Genomic DNA, 20,183 nt, shown 5'->3' on the forward strand with positions numbered 1-20,183 from the left:
TGACATATACCCACTACTGTATATAATATAGATAACTAATAAGAACCTGCTGTATGGCACAGGGAACTCTACTCAATACTCCGTAATGGCCTATATGGGAAAAGAATCTAAAAAGAAAAAAAGGTGGATATATGTATATGTATAACTGATTCACTTTGCTGTACACCTGAAATTAACACAATATTAATCAACTTTACCCCAATAAAAATTGTTTAAAAATCATTACAAATTTTAAAATTTTTTAAATTAAAATAATTGCAAACATCACAAAACTTAAAAACATATTTTGGCTTTATTAACTGAAACACCTCTGCCATCCTTCTTTCCTTATATTCTTTTGGCTGCATGCTGTTTTATTGTCTCTTCGGATGACAACAATGTTTGTAATCTTCTCTAGAGAGACTGGCAATCTTTCTCAAGTGTGACTGATTGAAATTTGTTTTTTAGTATTGATAGTTTAGAAAAACAGAAAAGCTTCTCATTTTGTTGCTGATAGCATTATATGAATATTTAGGATTGTTATCTAAACTGGGGAAATCTCTCTCAAATTCTTTCATGCATGAGCTGTAATATTTGGAAGAAATTTCTGTAGACAGGTCCTGGCCCCATAACATTTTTTTTTTTTTAACATCTTTATTGGAGTATAACTGCTTTACAATGGTGTGTTAGTTTCTGCTTTATAACAAAGTGAATCAGTTATACATATACATATATCCCCATATCTCTTCCCTCTTGCATCTCCCTCCCTCCCACCCTCTCTATCCCACCCCTCTAGGTGGTCACAAAGCACTGAGCTGATCTCCCTGTGCTATGCGGCTGCTTCCCACTAGCTATCTATTTTACATTTGGTAGTGTATATATGTCCATGCCACTCTCTCACTTTGTCCCAGCTCACCCTTCCCCCTCCCCGTATCCTCAAGTCCATTCTCTAGTAGGTCTGTGTCTTTATTCCCGTCTTGCCCCTAGGTTCTTCATGACCATTTTTGTTTGTTTGTTTTTTAGATTCCATATAAATGTGTTAGCATACGGTATTTGTTTTTCTCTTTCTGACTTACTTCACTCTGTATGACAGACTCTAGGTCCATCCACCTCACTACAAATAACTCAGCTTCGTTTCTTTTTATGGCTGAGTAATATTCCATTGTATATATGTGCCACATCTTCTTTATCCATTCATCTGTTGATGGACACTTAGGTTGCTTCCATGTCCTGGCTATTGTAAATAGAGCTGTAGTGAACATTGTGATACATGACTCTTTTTGAATTATGGTTTTCTCAGGGTATATGCCCAGTAGTTGGATTGCTAGGTTGTATGGTAGTTGTTCTATTTTTAGTTTTTTAAGGAACCTCCATACTGTTCTCCATAGTGGCTGTATCAATTTACGTTCCCAAGAACAGTGCAAGAGGGTTCCCTTTTCTCCACACTCTTTCCAGCATTTATTGTTTGTAGATTTTTTTTTTTTTGTAGATTTTTTGATGATCTGGCCCCATAACATTTTAAACCCTGTTTCCCCTCCACAAACCACATATTTCTGGAGCTGGATGCCTTAGAGCACGATCATATTGCGAGTCAGCATAATCTGTTAGCAATAATTTACCTACTCATAGGAGTGACAGTGAACCTTGTAAATATATTCTACACCCAAATTAAATAAATCCCCACCTCAGCTCTCCTTTGGTTGAATCTCAAAGATGCCTGTAGCCACTCTAAAGCCTCCTGACCCAAGAGGATGTTTAACACAGGAAAGCTGGAGCAGAAAGAGGCGAGGGTCTTAGCCTTTTGTGGTTAAACTGCATTACTTCTGCAAATTTTGCAAAAACCTATGACCATGAGAACGCACTGCTAGGACCCTCCCTTGGGGGCACTTCTGGCTGCAGAAGATGAGTTCAGCAGCTGCTGCAGTAACCTAGGAATTAGATGATGGCAGGGCCAATGGGGAGTGGAGAGGAAGCAGTTGATTTGAAAAATATTCAGGAGGTAAAACTGGTGGAATTTGGCAACTGGCTGAATGCCGGTGTGAGGAAGAATGAGGAGTCATTGATTTGTCCAGGTTACAACCTTGGTTGGATAACTAGATGGGTATTGGGGTCAGCAGCTAACATAGAGGGTTGCAGAGAAGGCGCAGGTGGGAAGGGGGAGGGAGAAGCAAGTTGAGCTCAGGATGCGTCTGAGGACATCCAGGTGGAGGTGTCTGTCTGGCAAGCATCTCACTTAAGAGTGAGAAGCTCCAGGAAGAATCCGTTAGGCACGGATTCTGCAGTCATTGTGGAGGTGGAGGCTGAAGTCCAGGAGAGGTTGAGATTGCACGCAGAAGCTGAGTGAGAAGGGCAGCGGGCCAAGCAAAAGACAAACCCAGAGGATCCCAAGCATTTAACCAGTGGCCACAGTAAAATGAACCCATGAAGGAGACAGAGTCTTCAGAAATTAATGTAATTCAGTAGCTTATGAGAGATTGCAGCTTAACATGTGGTCATCTTTCCCCACTTCTCTTTTTTGATATTTCAGGTTTGGAAGAGAGAAATGAACGACTTTAAAAGTGAGCTCTTTCTTATGAGCCTTTGTAGATGTTCACTTCGATGGTTTGTTAGATGGTATTCAAAGTATTTGTCTGCGTCGAGGAAAAGAAATGGGATCATAAATACCCCCATATATAGCTCTTCCTGCCTCTTTCCTTCACCAAAGGCTTAAAAAGTCAAATGGGTCTCTTCTTTAGTTCATCTCAAGAGTAAGCTGGGTGGGGCTTCCCTGGTGGCGCAGTGGTTAAGAATCCACCTGCTAATGCAGGGGACATGGGTTCGAGCCCTGGTCCGGGAAGATCCCACATTAAAAAAAAAAAAAAGAGTAAGCTGGGTGGAGATGGACAGTCTCTTTCAATTACATGGACTCCCAGAGATGGGAATTTCCCAGCAGGCTGCACAAGCTTGTGCTCAGCGGTGAAGACTCCAAGCAGCCCTTTGCACAGGACTCTTCAAGGCGTGACAAAGCTCGTAACATTTGCATTTTTAAATGTATTCTCTTTGGTGTGGGTAAAACTCAACCAGACATGGTTAACACCTTGACCTCGAGGATGAAGCGTAATACTATAGGGTAGCGCCCTCCTCCTTGGTAGCAATTCCTGAGAGGGGCAGTGGTGAGTTTATTTTTGTATGCTTTTGAATGAATTTCAGACCGATTTTTTAAAGAGTTTTGTTCCAGTTCTTCATAGGGATTCCATCAAAGATGAGTCCAGCTGACTTTCTGAAGATGGGTCATTCTGCAGAAATTAAGTTGTAGTTGAGGACCTTGATGACTGGAGGGGATCTCAGAATTTCATGAGAGTGGTAGTGAGGCTGGGCGGGGACTGGACATGAGAGGATGGCCATCGTGATTTTCAGTACTTCAGAAGCTTAATGAAGTTTGAAACTTGACCCAGGACCAGTCTACACTGGCTGATTGATTGTCCATCTTGGTTTATGGCTGGAATGACATTAGCTCAGTGGGTAGACACAGCTGTCTCTTGATGACCCATGTTGCTGGTGGACACAGTGTTTATGTCTGATTATTAAGGATTTCGATGTGAATATTACTTAATGAATGTTAGTCTTTTTTAAAAAAATTTATTGAAGTATAGTTGATTTACAACGTTGTGTTAATTTCTGCTACAGCAGAAGTGACTCAGTTATACATATATATATATATATATATATATATATATATATATATATATATATATTCTTTTTCATATTCTTTTCCATTATGGTTTATCACAAGATATTGAATATAGTTCCCTGTGCTATACAGTAGGACCTTGTTGTTTATCCATCCTATATATAATAGTTTGCATCTGCTAATCCAAATAGATAGTCTTTTAAAGCGTCACCTGTACTCTTGTGGCATTAGTCTATTCATTTCCTACAGACCTGGCTTTTCTAGTCTGTCTTCCAGAGTGGTTTCTCTGAAATGCTGATCTGGTCAGGATGCCTTCCATGACTCTGCCCCTGTTTTCATCAAGCCTCATCTCTCAATTCTCCCCCTTTTTTTTTGTACCACTTTAAAAATATTGAAGTGTGGTTAATTTACAATGTTGTGTCAGGTTCGGGGTGTACAGCAAAGTGATTCAGTACTTTTTCATTCTTTTTCAGATTCTTTTCCATTATAGGTTATTACAAGATATTGAATATAGTTCCCTGTGCTATTCAATTCTCACTTTCTTGTATGTGAGTCTCTAGCCTTAAAATGAAGGTACATAAAATTCTAGAATTTTACAGGAGGTGCAGTTTACAGCTCCTGACTTCTGCACAAACTGGTCCCTCTGCCCTTATCCATCTGAAAATGAGGACACATCTCATTACCTTCTCTGGGGTTTGTCTTTGATTCGTCTCTCTGAAGATTTAGTCACACTTTGTTTTCTGTCACCACATTATACTGTGGAAATCTTGAAGACACAACTTCTCCTAGTTTGCTAATATAACTTGTTTATACATTCTCACTCTGGACTAGGGGCTGTTATTATCCTTAGTACCAAGCATAAGACCTGACACAAAGTACTTTCCTTTTTTTTGCCGCGGCTTGTGGGATCTTAGTTCCCCAACCAGGGACTGAACCCGGGCCCTGGCAGTAAAAGCGTGGAGTCCTAAACTCTGGCCAGGGAATTCCCCAAAGTACTTTCTAAGAGCTTGTTAGATAAATGAATGAAAACATTAGAGATCTTGGGAAAAGAAAAGTTGGTCACCATTGAAGCTATTGGATTACACTGGGAAAAGAGCAGCTTCCCATGTTGAATTTGTCCATCTAAACAGGTAGGATAAGAAGCAGTGTTTATGACTGCTCTGAAAACTATGATTAAAGTACAAATTACTATGGAGAAATAAAGGTTCAGAAGTATAATATTTTGGCATATTTGTCTACTTCTTTTCTGACATATTAATTAGTTGGACAGAAGATTAGAATTTTGCTGTATGATAATCAATGAAAACTCAATATAAACTGATAATATAAACTCCCTCCCTTCAGAGTCTGTTTTACCATGTACCTTTTTCCTTTTCTCCTCCACTTCAGTATTCTGTTGTCACCTTCATTCTCTCTACTTGTTTTTGCTTTCGGTTTGAAGTCTTTTGTTCTATAATTATTTGAATGGTTCCTGGAGCTTAAAGAACAGACATACAAAGATATACACTTAGATTCTGTTTTGGGGAGAGTTTTTGGTTCCTTTGCCTTTCCAAAAATCACTGGCACTGTTGTTTGGCTCTTTGACCCTCCTTTTGAAACATGAATTGTATAGATATGTTTCTGAGAGTTTAACGGCTGTTTTTCCTTTCTGTCTTTTTCCACTATCGTTTATAGTTTGAAAAAGTACCGGAAGGCCCTATCCCTCCATCCACACCGAAGTTTGCATATGGAAAAGTTGGTCTGAAAAAGGTAAGGAAAAAAAAATGACAGAAACATTGAGAGTGAGGAAGTGGAGTTCAGCAGTTATGAGTGAAAGTGTTATGCTGGGGAATCGGTTCGTTATTTTTCTGTGAACTTGTTTTCTGTGAGACTGATGGGGTGGATGATGTGTCCGGGAAAATGGGGACACGGGAGGTGAGAGACTCTGTGTGCATGTTGACAGGGTGAGCACATGGGGCACGAGCGGGCATTCTTACATCATTTTGGTTCCATTATCCACGTCAAAAACAGCACTAGGAGCCCTTGTGGGAATAACGTGCAGCCTTATTGTTATGGCTGGTGATGTTCTTTTCTATAATTCACCTTTCTCACAGGGGGTTCTCAAAAGCCACAGGCATTAACCCTCAATTATGCACTCCCCTCCATCTCAAAATTATGTCCTCGTGGCTTGTGGCTTATATGGTAATTGGGACATCAGGGGGGAAAGCTAGAAATGAATCATAAATATGAGTGAAGACCATTTTATTCTAGGGAAAGAGACAAAGAAGCGAGGTTTCATTTGATAGGAGTGACGTAAGCCCAAATCAATTTGTTTTAACCATCTGTGTCTTCAAGGTTTTCCCCTCTAATAATCCCTAACTCCTACATGGGTTAACTCACAAGGAAAAAAAAGTTACATATTTCTTAAGAATCTTGATAATTCTAAAATAGCATCATAAGTTTTTATCTTTAAGCAAAATACCAAACATGATTGTATAATTTTTCCATTCATGAAGCCCTTTGATATATTATTGGTTCGTTGAGCTCTTGTAACATTTTCCACCTAGTGTCGGATACGTGTGTTATGATCTACAAAGAATGTGGTCTCTCTGCCTGATAGGAATCTTGCTTTAGATTAACCAAACTTTAATCACACTTGTAAAGGGAGTACCTTCTACTTGTTCATTGCTACTGCTACTTAAGGAAAGGGTTGGTTTGTGTCTTTTTAAAAAATTTTTTTATTTTTAGTTGTGTTGGGTCTTCACTGATGCGCATGAGCTTTCTCTAGTTGTGGCGAGCAGGGGCTACTCTTCGTGGTGGAGCATGGCCTTCTCATTGCGGTGGCTTCTCTTGTTGTGGAGCACGGGCTCTAGGGCGCATGGGCTTCAGTAGTTGTGGTGCACGGGCTTAGTTGCTCCGTGGCATGTGGGATCTTCCTGGACCAGGGATCAAACCTGTGTCCCCTGCATTGGCAGGCAGATTCTTAACCACTGTGCCACCAGGGAAGTCCCGGTTTATGTCTTTATAGAGCTGTGAAAATTTTATTTTTATGCAACAGAAAATAACTGCAAATATTTCAAACAACAACATTGCTAAAACATAGCTACCTTAGTACCAGAGCGCATTTTGTTTACCAGGAAGGAAAATTGTGAGACCAGAAACTAAATATATACAATTGAAGATAGCAAATCGGCATGTAACTAAATGAAGTTTAAGTAGAACATAGTTATATAGGATAAAAGCTTTCACCATGAGTTGAGTTCCTTTAGTTGTCCAAGTGGGAAAGCACCCACTCAGCTGAACTGATGGATTGTACTTAAGACTGTTTTCTTCCATGCTGCCTATTGGCGAGGTAACCATGAAAAGTGTTTATAAAATTCCTGACCAGTACCGTATTAGGGAAAGCCCTGGGTTTGGAGCCAAACCTAACTGCAAATCCTGTCTGCGCCTTGATTCAAGTGAGCTGCTCTGAGCCCCGTTTCTTCTTTCCTGAAAAGGGACAGTAATGCCTGCCTTTCCCGGTGTTGTGAGGATTCAGTGAGGTATGCGGGTAAAGTGATGTCTCCCCTGGAGTTTGGTGAGGCACTTATAGCCATTATCATTGTTATTGCATCAGAATAAACACCATGAGCTGGAAGAATACACAATCATAAGTATTAATTGAGTGTCTACCTTGTGCTGGCATTGGAGGTAAGCACAGTACAGACCCTGCCCTTAAGGAGCTGACGGTCAGCAAGGACAGCAGTGGTATAAACAACTGGAAAGTGATACAGGCGTGGGAAATATGCTGCAGACAAATTCAGAGGAGGGCACAGTCGGAGCTACTTCATTGGGAGTGGTGGGAAGGCTTTACGGAGCTTTGGTTTTCATGCATTTTAAGGGCCTTTCATATACAGGAGGTTGGGTATGCAAATAGGTATGTTGAAACTATTTTTAAGTTTATCATCTGTTAATTTTCATCCAGAGTTAAGGAATAGATGGAATTGATTGAAGGTGACTGGGGGACAGCACTAAGTAAAATTTGAACCATTTCAATTTATTTAGGGGTTTGGTCAATGACGTTATTCTCTACTGTGATTACCAGGGAGGGGTGACAGTGAGTGAATGCTGCTTTTGTTTCTTTTCAGTTAAAGACAGTGGAGGAAGCTCTCAACATACTGTGTCCCTCTGGACCCGTAAAAAGCGTTTATCCCTTGACGTTTATCCAGGTGAAACAGGTAGGCCTTCAAAGGTAATGCTTCACCTTTTTTCTACTTGCAAAAATGTGCTTTCTGCACTGCCTGTTCTGAACACAGAGACCAAAACGGTAAGTAGACAAATCAGACCCCACGTAAATTAACCATGGATCTCCACGCTCTCTTTAGTTCTAAGTACTACACGGTGAGCTGATCTTTCCTGTGTTTTCCCCCCATTTCTTATTATCAGATAGGTAGTAGCTCAACCTGCTTCAGCATAATTCTGTACAAGCTATAAACTGAGTATATTTAGGACATAATTAATCTTTCTTATAAGTTATCAGAGGAAAACCACTATTTTATTACTCAAAAAAGACAATTATTTGTCCTTAGCTCAAAGGTATAAGGACTGTGTTCTTAATAGATTAGGTTATTAGAGATTCTTTTTCCTGCTTTTGAAGAGAACAAGAACAGAGTACATCGTGTGTGTGTGTGTGTGTGTGTGTGTGTCTGTGTGTTTAATCTCCAGGCCACAGCCCCATCTTTATTGTAAAAGTTTTCCCCAACTTTTTATTTTGGAAAACTTGTCAGAATAGTACAACAAACACCCGTAAAGCTTTCACCTAGATTCACCAAGTGTTAACAGTTACTTCACTTGCTTTATCTTTCTCTGTGTGTATACGCAGTCAACTGCTTTTTTTTTCAGCCGTTTGAGGTAGTTGTCAACATCATGACACTTCACCTTTAAATATTACAGCATATACTTTTAAGAAGGACATTATCCTACACGACCATAAATAATGATCACCCTTAAGAAATTTAGCATTGGGACTTCCCTGGTGGCACAGTGGTTAAGAATACGCCTGCCAATGCAGGGGACACGGGTTCGAGCCCTGATCCGGGAAGATCCCACATGCCACGGAGCAACTAAGCCCGCGAGCCACAGCTACTGAGCCCGCGTGCCTAGAGCCTGTGCTCCGCAACGAGAAGCCACCGCAACAAGTCCGCGCACTGCAACAGAGAGTAGCCCCAGCTCACCACAACTAGAGAAAGCCCACGCAGCAACGAAGACCCAACACAGCCAAAATTTAAAATATAAATAAATAAATTTATTTATTTTTTAAAAAAGAAAGAAATTTAGCATTGATACAATCCTATTATCTAATACACATTCCACAGTCAGGTATCCCTGGTCATTCCAACAGTGTCTTTTATAGCTTAACTTTTTTCAGTCCAGTTTCCAGTTCATGATCACACATTGTCTTCTTTCATCTGAAACGGTTCCTGAGTCTTTTTCTCTCTCTCTCTCATGACAGGGACATGTCTGAAGAGCTCAGCCCAGTTTTGTATACGGCCCCTCACTGGTTAGATTCAGTGAAACATTTTTGGCACAAACATGACAGTGGCGATGTGTTCTTCTCAGGGCACCATTTCAGGATGCCCATGAGGTCACTTTTTGCCTTAGGTTCAATGTTCAGTTTGATCACTTAGGATCTCAGCCCCGTTTTTTGAAATGGAAAGTTATCTCGGCCCTCCTTTCTGACTTCCCGGGGAGATCACCTTCTAGAGGGAATAATAGCACATCCGATCTCACTTTAACGTATTTTGCCTCCAGTTACTATTGTTATACTTGTGATTTCACTCCAACAGCACTGCTTTGTGATAAATAAAAATGAATAATTAAGCTCCCCACCCCACACTTTTTTATTAACGTTGGGTAGGTTCTTTCTCTGGTTCTAACACACACTGACTGTACGTCCATGTCTTCCTCTACCTGTCTTCTCCACCTAGTAGGGTCTGAGCACATCAGACAAGACACGACACAGAGCAGTAGGAACCTGGGAAGTGAATCCCAGGTTCATGTGTAGACACCGGCAGCCCTTGTTCTTCCTCAGACCCCTTCTGCTCTCTCCTCTTTGGCCAAGGCAGTGCTCTCGGATCGGGTGGGGCTCCTGGGCCCTGGCTGTTTCAGATCTGGGACAAGCTCATAGAAGATTTATTTCCAGCAAACCCCTTGGCGGGCACAGCTGCAGGGAGTGGGGTGCAGCCCTGGTACCCCTGCAGCTGCCCCCCACCCCATCCCCGGAGGCCTCAGCTTTGCCTTTGCAGGGAGCATCTCAGCTTCTGCTCCCCTCCTGGAAACCCCTGGCTAAGTTTTCCTTGGCCTCTGAACTAGGACACACCACTTTGGTACTTTCAAAAGATAAAAACAAGAGAGAGATGGAGATTTGGGGTCTGGGAGGGAGGCATCCTTGCACTTGAAGGTTTGGCTGGCGACAGCAGTAGCATTTCTTGAGTTCAGCACTTTCCTGCAACACAGGAATGTGTGTTAGCGTTTTCCTTCCACTCCTGCAAGTCACCTCTCCACTTGCCTGGGGTGCACTTTCTTGCTTTTGGGGCCCGAGGAGTAGGGAACTTTGTCTCTGTTCCCTGCTGGATTTCCATTTGGACTCTCTTGTATGACTCAGGATTTATCCACCTCCACCAGCTAATGGCCACAGCAGGAAGCCACGAACCGAGGCTGATGGTTGGGGCCTCTCTTTGGGACCAGGGATCCCAGCTCTCAAAGTACTTTCTGACTTAGCGACAGGTTACACCCCCATCTCTATCGGTTTCCCTCATGCCTCCACTTTAAACAGTTTCTGATTGACTCTTGTTTTGTATGTTAGAGCGGATTTAGCCCAAGAATCTGGAGAACGTTTTACCGAGCATTCTGTTGCCGTTTGCCTTTCTTTTTTTTTTTTTAAATTGAGAGTTATGTTTTATTCGGCGGAGATTTATTATTTTTTTAAATTAATTAATTAATTTTTGGCTGTGTTGGGTCTTCGTTTCTGTGCGAGGGCTTTCTCCAGTTGCGGCAAGCGGGGGCCACTCCTCATCACGGTGCGCGGGCCTCTCACTATCGCGGCCCCTCCCGCTGCAGAGCACAGGCTCCAGATGCGCAGGCTCAGTAGTTGTGGCTCACCGGCCCAGTTGCTCCGCGGCATGTGGGATCCTCCCAGACCAGGGCTCGAACCCGTGTCCCCTGCATTAGCAGGCAGACTCTCAACCACTGCGCACCAGGGAAGCCCGCCGTTTGCCTTTTGTTGTTGTTGTCTTTGGTTCTGGTTTTTGAGGTGACAGAAATAACTTTGGGATATATATGATGTGATCCCCCTGAGTGATTCTGGGCAAATCACTTAACACATTCCAGGATCCAGTTCCCTCTTGTGGGAGGGGAGGTGACGTTTGACAAAACACTCTTCAGTCTTCCTTGCAGCTCGCTGCTGTGATAGCTTTATTCTATGGCCCGAAGATTGAAGCCGGTTCTCTTCTCTCAGCTGGAATTTTTGCCGAGGCTGGGGAAGCATTTCATTCCTCTGGTTTTAGAAATGTCACTTTCACACAGATCGAGGGTGACCAAGTTCTCCTAACATGAATGGCAAGAGTGATGTCTTTTTCTTGCATCCTTCTCTAACCAGTACTTTGGGTTTGTGCTGTACCGAACAACACTTCCTCAAGACTGCAGCGACCCGACACCCCTCTCTTCGCCCTTCAATGGCGTCCACGATCGGGCCTACGTCTCTGTGGATGGGGTAAGAATTCTCTCTATACTTGTGTGTCTGCCCCCATGGGAGAGGGGGTTTGTGGGTTGCACTTGGTAACATGACAATCAAGGCCGTGGCTGCCTTTCCATCCTCAGGCTCTACCCCTCCTCGTGATGCCCCTTAGCTGTGCCCCTTGCTTGCTGACGTAGCCTCACCTGTGCTCCATCTACCTGAGATACACCCCCTCACCCATCCGAACCGCAGGGCTGTGCTTATGGCCCCACCTCCTCGGAAAGCTTCCTGGTTGCCCCAGTCCAGGGCCATCCCCTCTGACTGACCATGTGTGTCACCCATGTCTTCTTTGCTCCTGGAGGGCACGGTCTGTTTTGTACACACCAGATGACTCATTTAACTTTGGGTCTTCATTACACGAGAAATTATATTCTGTAGGATTGTTCATGATAATTAGAGCTAAAGGACACAAAGACTTCGGTTTTGTAGCAAAGTAAAGATAACATTTTAGGATTTCCCTTCCTCTCACTGAACATGTGAGAAAAAACACATGAAGAGATTTTTCGTAACCAAGAAAATTTGTTCAGAAAATTTTAAATGAAAATATTTCCATTCTGTTGTCATTAGCGGCTTTCATTTCAGTGGCAGCAAGTGTCTAAGACATTATGTGTATACTGGCAGCAATTGTTTCTAAAATTCCAATCTGGGGGTTGTCTTAGTGAATTATGGTCACTTTTTTTAAATCTTGCATTTAAAAAAACTAGGAATATGTTGCTGCTAAAATACCTGTTGCTTCCCCTCATTCTATTATTTCATCTTTGTGGTTAATGCATCATATCAGGTATTTTGAAGTGAGACTACTCCACCTAACTTGCTGATTTTATCTCGCTTGTCTGATTTTGTCTCCTCTCTCCATGTTGTTCAGAAGCTACTTTTTGTGACTGCCTTTTTGCCGTGAGAACGTGAAGAGGTTCCTGTATTAGGAATCTTCCCCTGGAATTTTTGCCTCTATCCCCTTTCTGTTAAAAATAGATACACAGGCTACTCAACACTCTGTTATAACCTATATGGGAAAAGAATATGAAAAAGAATGCATATGTACGTATGTATAACTGAACCACTTTGCTGTACACCTAAAACGAACACAATATTGTAAATCAACTACACCCCAATATAAAATAAAAATTAAATTTAAAAAATAAAGGACTTTCCTGATGGTCCAGTGGTTAGGACTCCGAGCTTCCACTGCAGGGGGCGCAGGTTCGATCCCTGGTCAGGGAACTAAGATCCCACGTGCCGTGCAGTGGGGCCAAAAACTAAAAAAACAAAAAATAAGATAAAAATAAAAAATAATAATAAATACAAAATTTAAAAATAGATACACAGCAAAACATCCCAGAGCTAAGGAAACCAGCCTTGCCCCGTCCTTGCTGGGAGCTGAGTCTGCTGACCTTCTTGTGTAGAAAGCAGTGATTTCAGGAATGTGGGCATCTGGCCAGTAACTTGGGCAAAGGAGCCATCAGAGCATTTCCTCCCAAGTCTGGTGACACTTCCAGGCAGGAAAATGAGTGCTGAATTAACTGAGCGGGCTGCCTCTCTGCTGACCCTCCCACCCTAGTTAATTCTCATTTGGCATTGAACCAACAGGTCCCCCACGGAGTCCTTGAGCGAGATATTGTGATCACCCTGAACATAACAGGGAAAGCTGGAGCCACCCTGGACCTCCTGGTGGAGAACATGGGGCGTGTGAACTACGGCAGTTCTATCAACGATTTTAAGGTAGGCCTAGCTTCCCTGTAAGGAGTGAGGTTCAAAGGTTGACCTGTGCCTAAGCCACTAGGGAAGTTTCTGTAAATCCATTTTAAAACTCTCCCACATACACTCTTTCCCTCCAGCCCTGTTCACATAGAAGTAATTTTTAAAAGCACACCCACCTTTCCGTATCTGATGAGTGAACCTACCCTGATTTGTTTTGCAACCTAGAAGTTGGGTTATTTTGAAGAACTGTTTTCCTCTGCAGGTGATGAGAAAGTTGAGCTTTGCAAACAGAAGCCTTCCTTTGTGTTTGAATTCAGTCATCCTTTAGTAAGAAACAGGAGGAGAAAGCCACTGCACCGTGCTTTTCCTTTGCTTAAAAAACCCACCGAGCTCGCAAAAGGCACTCCCTTGCCAACAAAGCCAGCTTAATATTTGGTTTGCTCTGTTTTCTGGATGTGGATGAACCAGGACAAACTCTTGAATTGCAGAGAGCCTTTCCCTTGGTGCACTGCCTCTCACTTCTGTTGGTTAGTCTGTGCCTAGGTGTCTAGTCCAAATACGTTTTTCTAATGTATATTTTGAGAGCATTATTCAGCAAACATTTGTGAAGCTCATACTCTGTGCACATGCTCCATGAGGTGCTTTGGGGGGGTGCAAGGATGTTGAGATATAGGCTACCCCATGGGTAGCTCACCATCTGCTAAAGGAGGGAAGTCTTCACTGAGGGAATGATGGCACCACCTACTCTAGGAGAGGACAGGTGTCTGCGGCTATTTCCTGACCCTCCTGGTGGCACCTCGGAGGCAAGGCAATGACACTCTTAGGGAATAGCCATACAGGGGCCACTTTTGTCTCCAGTAGAAATGTCCCTGTTACAGTCCTTGTGCTCAGGCTGTAATTAGTGGCCTTCCTGCTTGGCTGTCACAGGCCACGCTGACCTATAGAGTGATGGGGACTCTTATGAGGTGTCTAAGTCCCCAGGACCCAGCAAAGAGCCTGGCACACAGCTGCCTTGTTAATGCTTATTGAATTACTAATTGAACAATTGAGGCTTGGTATTGAGAAGTATCCTGCGACTAATTTGGGATCCCACTGGGTTGGAGAAGTTCCCCTCATAAAAGGCTGGGAAGAGGGACTTCCCTGGTGGCACGGTGGTTAAGAATCGGCCTGCCAATGCAGGGGACACAGGTTCGAGCCCTGGTCCGGGAAGATCCCACATGCCGCAGACCAACTTACCCGTGCACCACAACTGCTGAGCCTGCACTCTAGAGCCCGCGAGCCACAACTACTGAGCCCACATGCCACAACTACTGAAGCCCGTGCACCTAGAGCCCGTGCTCCGCAATAAGAGAAGCCACCACAATGAGAAGCCCGCGCACCACAATGAAAAGTAGCCCCCGCTCCCTGCAACTAGAGATAGCCTGCGCACAGCAATGAAGACCCAACACAGCCAAAAAATAATTAATTAATTAATTAATTATTTTTAAAAAAGGCTGGGAAGAGAAAGCCAGATGAACCATGAGCAAAGGCTTCGATGCAGTGGCTGGTGCCATGGACGCCCCAGGCCCCTGCCCCTGCTGGACAAATAGAGCAACTTCAGAAAGTGAGTCTGAGGCTCCCCATCATCATCACGGCCCTTTCTATCCTTTTACAGTGGGCTGGATGTTCTTTTGTATCCCCCCCCTCCACTCACTCTCTCATCCTCAAATTGCATCATTTCCTCCATTCTAGCAACGTCTCTGAACCAAACACTGAAGATTGGGGATTTGGGATCAAAAGCTCTGGCCTCAAGCCAGATCTGTCACTTTGATGTACACACCGTTTGAGTCTGCATGTACTGTTTGTGTGTCATATCCCAGTTTGCTTTTCCCAGGAATTCAGGGCTGGAACACAGAGTCACTTGAAGCCTCCCTCCACCCCCACCCCCAGCTCATTGCTCTGTTTCTCCTTTACAGGGTCTTATTTCTAACCTGACCCTTGCTTCCAAAATCCTCACCGACTGGGAGATCTTCCCACTGGACATGGAGGATGCAGTATGCAACCACCTGGGGACCTGGGATGGCCATGACAGCGGCTGTGCCCACAGCGCATCTGACTACACACTCCCGGCCTTTTATGTGGCTAATTTCTCTGTTCCCAGTGGGATCCCAGACTTGCCCCAGGACACCTTTATCCAGTTTTCCGGATGGACCAAGGTATGTGTCTTCATGGGAAGTGTTTGAATTCAGGCCTCAGACGTCTGGTTTTCAGTCTCTGATCGAGAATCAAAAAGAGCTGCTAATGGGATGCTGTGTGACAGTCTGGGAGTGGAGGGTTTTCTTTGGAAGTTTACCCATTTCTCAGGAGCAGGACCATGGCAGATCTTTGAAGATGCAATGGTCAGCATGAAGGTACACCATCTACCCCTTTTTCATTGACTGACAACTTCCTTTAGAAACTTCCTCCTGCCTCTAAGAAAAATCATCGTCCCCTTGGAAAGTGCCTAGGAGGAGCCCTTCTTCTTTATCCTGAAGAAAATCTGTCCCAGGCAAAGGGGTGAATCTCTGGGGAACCTGTTTTCTCTTGTTCGTGCCTAACTCTGTACTCTCAGAACACCCCCACCTCCGTGTGAAAGTGCCCCTGTGCCCTGGGGGCATCCACCACTGTCTGTACGATCCTCAGCTCTCCCTTGGCCACTTTACTGCCTGCTCACTCTCCTTTATTCTTTGAAGACATCAGCATGTCTTCTTTCACCATTGTCTTCTCCACTTCAAGTCCTGTTTTCATCCTAGATGCCCTTATCATGACTCAGTTATTCACTCAACAAATATTTTAGTGGCCACTGTTACCAAGAGTGGGTCCAGTTGCTTGCTGCTCTAAAGCCAATAAAGAGGCAAGGCTGGTGGAAAGGATAGTTTGCTTTATTTTGGTTGCCAGCAATTGGGGGTGGGGAGGACAGACTCCTGCCCAAAGGCTGACTCCCCCCCGCCCCCAATCAGCAGGCAAGAGCTTTTACAGGTGGACGGAGGGGGCTACATATAGAAACAGCACAGTCAGCCTGACAGTCATATTGAAATTGGTCCTGCGGTGGTCTGACCACCTTCATCTTGATTGTTTTAAGTACAGTTAATCTTCAACTCCAGGGTCGGTTTGTTACCATTTCCTTGAGGCCAATTCTCTGAATTGTGGCAGCTTATGTGATGGCTACAGTCTGGGCCTCATGTAGTTAACTTCTTCCACCTGGTGGGGGATTCAGTATCTATAAGACAGCTCACAGAACATGACTCAGAATATTATCTATAGCCCTTGAGGAGGAACTAAAGTCCTTGACTTCGCTTAATGACTAAACTGTTACTGTTTTGTCCTATTTGATTGTTTTCCTTTGCTTCTGTATTTTCCCACTTCTCTCATTAAACCTATCCTTTGGCTAAAGTTTTTCTATAAGACAAAAGGCAGGTGGAGGACATGGGGAGGGGAAGGGCAATAGGGTCCTGCTCCATTTCAATCCCCCCTTTTCTTTGATACTCCCCAGTCTTGATGAGGGACAGGTATAGAACAAGAAAGGGAATAAAGTTTTGGATAGAGAGGTTAATCATAAACTTGGCAGAGGAACTTGGTTTTAGTTCCATTTCTGTTCCAATTTCCCCCAAATCTTTGAGGGAACGGGGCAGCAACTGCTCTGGCTACTTCCTGTTGAAATGGGGCCTAGTCCTGCCTAATTTGGGGAATGGGCACAGGGTTGGAAATAATTTCGTGTTCCAAGCTTAGCATCAATATTTTGTATTATGAAAACATTGCCTCTGTCTTTGATTGCCTTGTCATAGGACCTGGACAAACATTTGAAAATTAGTAGACATACTTGCAATGAGGGTAATAATCAAGATGTATTTTTTTTTTGAAGATCAGCTTTTTAAATAAATTTATTCATTTTATTTATTTACTTTTGGCTGCGTTGGGTCTTCGTTGCTGCATGCGGGCTTTCTCTAGTCGTGGTGAGTGGGGGCTACTCTTCATTGTGGTGCGTGGGCTTCTCATTGCGGTGGCGCCTCTTGTGGCAGAGCATGGGCTCTAAGCGTGCAGGCTTCAGTAGTTGTGGCACACGGGCTCAGTAGTTGTGGCTCGCAGGCTCTAGAGCACAGGCTCAGTAGTTGTGACCCACGGGCTTAGTTGCTCCGTGGCATGTGGGATCTTCCCAGACCAGGGCTTGAACCCGTGTCCCCTGCATTGGCAGGCAGATTCTTAACCACTGCACCACCAGGGAAGCCCCAAAATGTATTTTTGTACTATTCTCTGAATGTATTTTTTTCCTCAATGGTTAAAGCGGATGTACAGTGTATGTTCAATAGGCCATAAACAGGCTGTTTGGTTAGCCTAAAGTTCAAATTAAATCAGGTATAAGACGGAATGACTTCCCCATACCTCAATATGTGAAAATTTCTTCTATCATTTTCCCCTTTCAATTGTAAATAGAAAACATTGATAATCAATGTATTTTTCCAAGTTGCCATAGTGGCTCAGTTGCCTACTCTGGGTCCATTCATGTCCCTCAGTGCTAGGCCTACTTTTTGTTTATATATTTGTCTAGTCATCTACATTGGGGGAAAACTAATCAGACATAACAAACAAGTACAGAAGAGTATGTTGATGGGGAAACATTTTATAGGCTATACATTTTATCAGTTATACCCAGTCATCACACAAACATTGTACATGTGCTTTAAGCAGTAAACTTAAAGCCAGCAGTGATACACATCATTAGTAGTTATACTCTGTGACAACTTCATTAAACATTTTTTTCCATCCTAAACATTGGGGTCAGACGTATAGTTAGAAGAAAAACAGTAGCTTTCCATTAGAATTCTTCAAATTTCTTATCAATATTTCTCTCTGAGATTCCTCAGGGGCCCTCTGGAAAACTCAAGATTAGATAGATAAAGAAACTTACATCTGTTTTCAAAAGCAGCTCAATATTCCAGGAAAACTTTGTTCTCTTAACAGAGAGAAAGCCAGATTCCCACCTTGTACCAGCTTACTGTCAATAACAAAATTCATTTAGATAATTAAATTCAGTCTAATCTTAATTGATCTTAACAACGTACAAAATTCTTTTCTCAAAGTACCTTTTTTTACCAAAAAAGGATACTTTCTGTATCCATATTAATTTGTCCCTTATTTTTTTCCCATCCAGAAGCAACCGGCTTTAGGACAAAATTATTCTCCTTTTATCCCTCAACAAAGATATCTCCAGGGAATTCGGTGGCAGTCCAGTGATTAGGACTCCACGCTTCCACTAAAGGGGGCATAGGTTCGATCCCTGGTTGGGGAACTAAGATCCTGCATGCCACATGGCATGGCCAAAGGAAAAAAAAAAAACAAAAACAGAAAACAAAAATATCTCCATTCTTGGGCTTCCCTGGTGGCGCAGTGGTTGAGAATCTGCCTGCCAATGCAGGGGACACGGGTTCGAGCCCTGGTCTGGGAAGATCCCACATGCCGCGGAGCAACTAGGCCCGTGAGCCACAATTACTGAGCCTGCGCGTCTGGAGCCTGTGCTCCGCAACAAGAGAGGCCACGATAGTGAGAGGCCCGCGCACCGCGATGAGGAGGGGCCCCCGCTCGCCGCAACTAGAGAAAGCCCTCGCACAGAAACGAAGACCCAACACAGCCAAAAATAAAAATAATAAATAAATTTTTTTTAAAAAGATGTCATCAAAAAAAAAAAAAAAAAGATGTCATCTTTTAAAAAAAAAAAAAAAAACAGAGCTCAGGAAAAAAAAATCTTTAAAAAAAAAAACCAGATATGGTTCGTGCCCTCATGGAACTTAAAGTCTTGTTGGGGCAGCCAACCCAAATCATATAATCACCCAAATTAAATGATAGAACTGCAGCTGCAATGGGTGCTAAGAAGAGATATGGAGGTTGATGATAATTGGGCATTTGACCTTGTCAGGGAGGTCAGGGAAGCCTTACCCGTGGACATGATGCTTGACAGAGATAGGAGTGTTGAATAGGAATTAACGTGGCAGAAAGGGGAGGGAAACATGCTCCAGGCAGAGGAGACAGCATGTGCAAAGGCCATGTGGTTAGAGGGGAAAGTGGCCAGTGTGAGGAACTGATAAAGGACTGAAATGTGTGGAACACAGAGAAAAGGGAGTGTGGTTCAGAGAAGAGGCTAGAAAGCGGGTAGAGACCAGATCAGGACAGGCCAATTAAACCATATTAAGGTTTGGTCTTTCTGTTGAGAGTCACTGAAGCAGCAGAGAGACGTGGCACGATTGTGATGTGATGAGCCTCTGTGACCCCAGGATGGGTTGGTTGAGGGTACATGTGGATTCAGGGAAACTGTCTAGGAGGCTGGACCATAGTTTCATTGAGAGACTGGAATGGTGGGAGCCAAGATAGAGATGACATCAACTATATGAGAGATGTTTGAAGTTAAATCGGGAATTCCCTGGTGGTCCAGGGTTAGGACTCCGCACTTTCACTGCCAAGGGCGTGGGTTCAGTCCCTGGTCGGGGAGCTAAGATCCTGCAAGCCACATGGTGCAGCCAAAAAAAAAAGAATAAAGTTAAATCAATAAGATGTAATGACAGATTGGATATAGGGATTTAAAGAGAAGGACGTATCAGATGACTCTGAGGTTCTAGGCTTGCAGCTGGATAGATGGTACCATTTACTGAAAGAAGAAATTTCAGAAGAGGACTTGGGCTGGAAGAGCAAAATCATGAGTCTGGATGTGGACAGCTGAGTTAGAAATGCCTTGGAGAACAGTGGAAAGAAGGTACACAAGGAGGCTGTTGGATTTATGGGTGGGGATTCAGAGGAGGGATCTGGGCTGGGAACATACATATGAGATCATCTGTGTATGGATGGTTGTGGAAAACATGGGATAGACGAGGTCCTCTAAGGAGAGAGGATGAAGAAGGAAGAAAGGAAGACCTCAGGCTGATCTTTGAGAGACACAAACATGACAGAAAGTGAGGAGGAGAGACCAAAAAATGAGAGGAGAACAACATTTATGCTGCCAAGAGGACAAGTGAGATGAAGACAGAAGCATCTCTGCTGGATTTAGCACCAGGGGGTCATGGGGACCCTCAGTAAGGG

At 43.5% G+C, this 20,183-nt stretch overlaps 1 protein-coding gene across 1 annotated transcript in view; it reads left to right on the forward strand.

Moving 5' to 3' along the window:
• The window catches only part of GLB1 (galactosidase beta 1), an 85,487-nt gene that overhangs the window by 54,024 nt on the left and 11,280 nt on the right, over positions 1 to 20,183 (forward strand). The window contains exons 11-15 of the mRNA XM_068558153.1: positions 5,324 to 5,398; positions 7,756 to 7,845; positions 11,265 to 11,378; positions 12,990 to 13,121; positions 15,056 to 15,295. Of these exons, the coding sequence (XP_068414254.1) occupies positions 5,324 to 5,398; positions 7,756 to 7,845; positions 11,265 to 11,378; positions 12,990 to 13,121; positions 15,056 to 15,295 (651 nt within the window). The remainder of the gene's footprint in view (positions 1 to 5,323; positions 5,399 to 7,755; positions 7,846 to 11,264; positions 11,379 to 12,989; positions 13,122 to 15,055; positions 15,296 to 20,183) is intronic.

Source organism: Eschrichtius robustus, chromosome 12 (assembly GCF_028021215.1).
Source record: "Eschrichtius robustus isolate mEscRob2 chromosome 12, mEscRob2.pri, whole genome shotgun sequence".
NCBI lineage: Eukaryota > Metazoa > Chordata > Mammalia > Artiodactyla > Eschrichtiidae > Eschrichtius > Eschrichtius robustus.